This window comes from Buceros rhinoceros, unplaced genomic scaffold (assembly GCF_000710305.1).
Source record: "Buceros rhinoceros silvestris isolate BGI_N320 unplaced genomic scaffold, ASM71030v1 scaffold25438, whole genome shotgun sequence".
In the NCBI taxonomy this organism is placed as follows: domain Eukaryota; kingdom Metazoa; phylum Chordata; class Aves; order Bucerotiformes; family Bucerotidae; genus Buceros; species Buceros rhinoceros.
In genome coordinates this window covers 7987-8191 of record NW_010425524.1, presented here as the reverse complement: position 1 = coordinate 8191, position 205 = coordinate 7987, and the positions used below count along the sequence as shown (strand labels likewise).

Here is a 205-nt window from a genome sequence, read left to right as displayed (position 1 = left end):
TGAGGTCTCTCACACCCTGTACGAGAACGACTCTGCCCAGCACGGCGAATCCTCCGCCAGCGACCTGAACAACAAGGATGTGGCTGTGCCCCGGCCCCGGCCCGAGATCCACCGGGAATTTTCTTTCCCTCCTTTCCTGGAGCGCAAACCCCAGCTGGGGTCCCCGGCCAGCAGCAACCTCACCTCCTCGGGCAGCCCCGCGCTC

At 65.4% G+C, this 205-nt stretch overlaps 1 protein-coding gene across 1 annotated transcript in view; it reads left to right on the top strand.

The window, feature by feature from the left end:
* TMEM221 (transmembrane protein 221) overlaps positions 1 to 205 on the top strand; it is a gene marked incomplete at its 5' end in the record, with an annotated part of 996 nt that overhangs the window by 470 nt on the left and 321 nt on the right. The window contains one exon of the mRNA XM_010141187.1: positions 5 to 199. Within this exon, the coding sequence (XP_010139489.1) occupies positions 5 to 199 (195 nt within the window). The remainder of the gene's footprint in view (positions 1 to 4; positions 200 to 205) is intronic.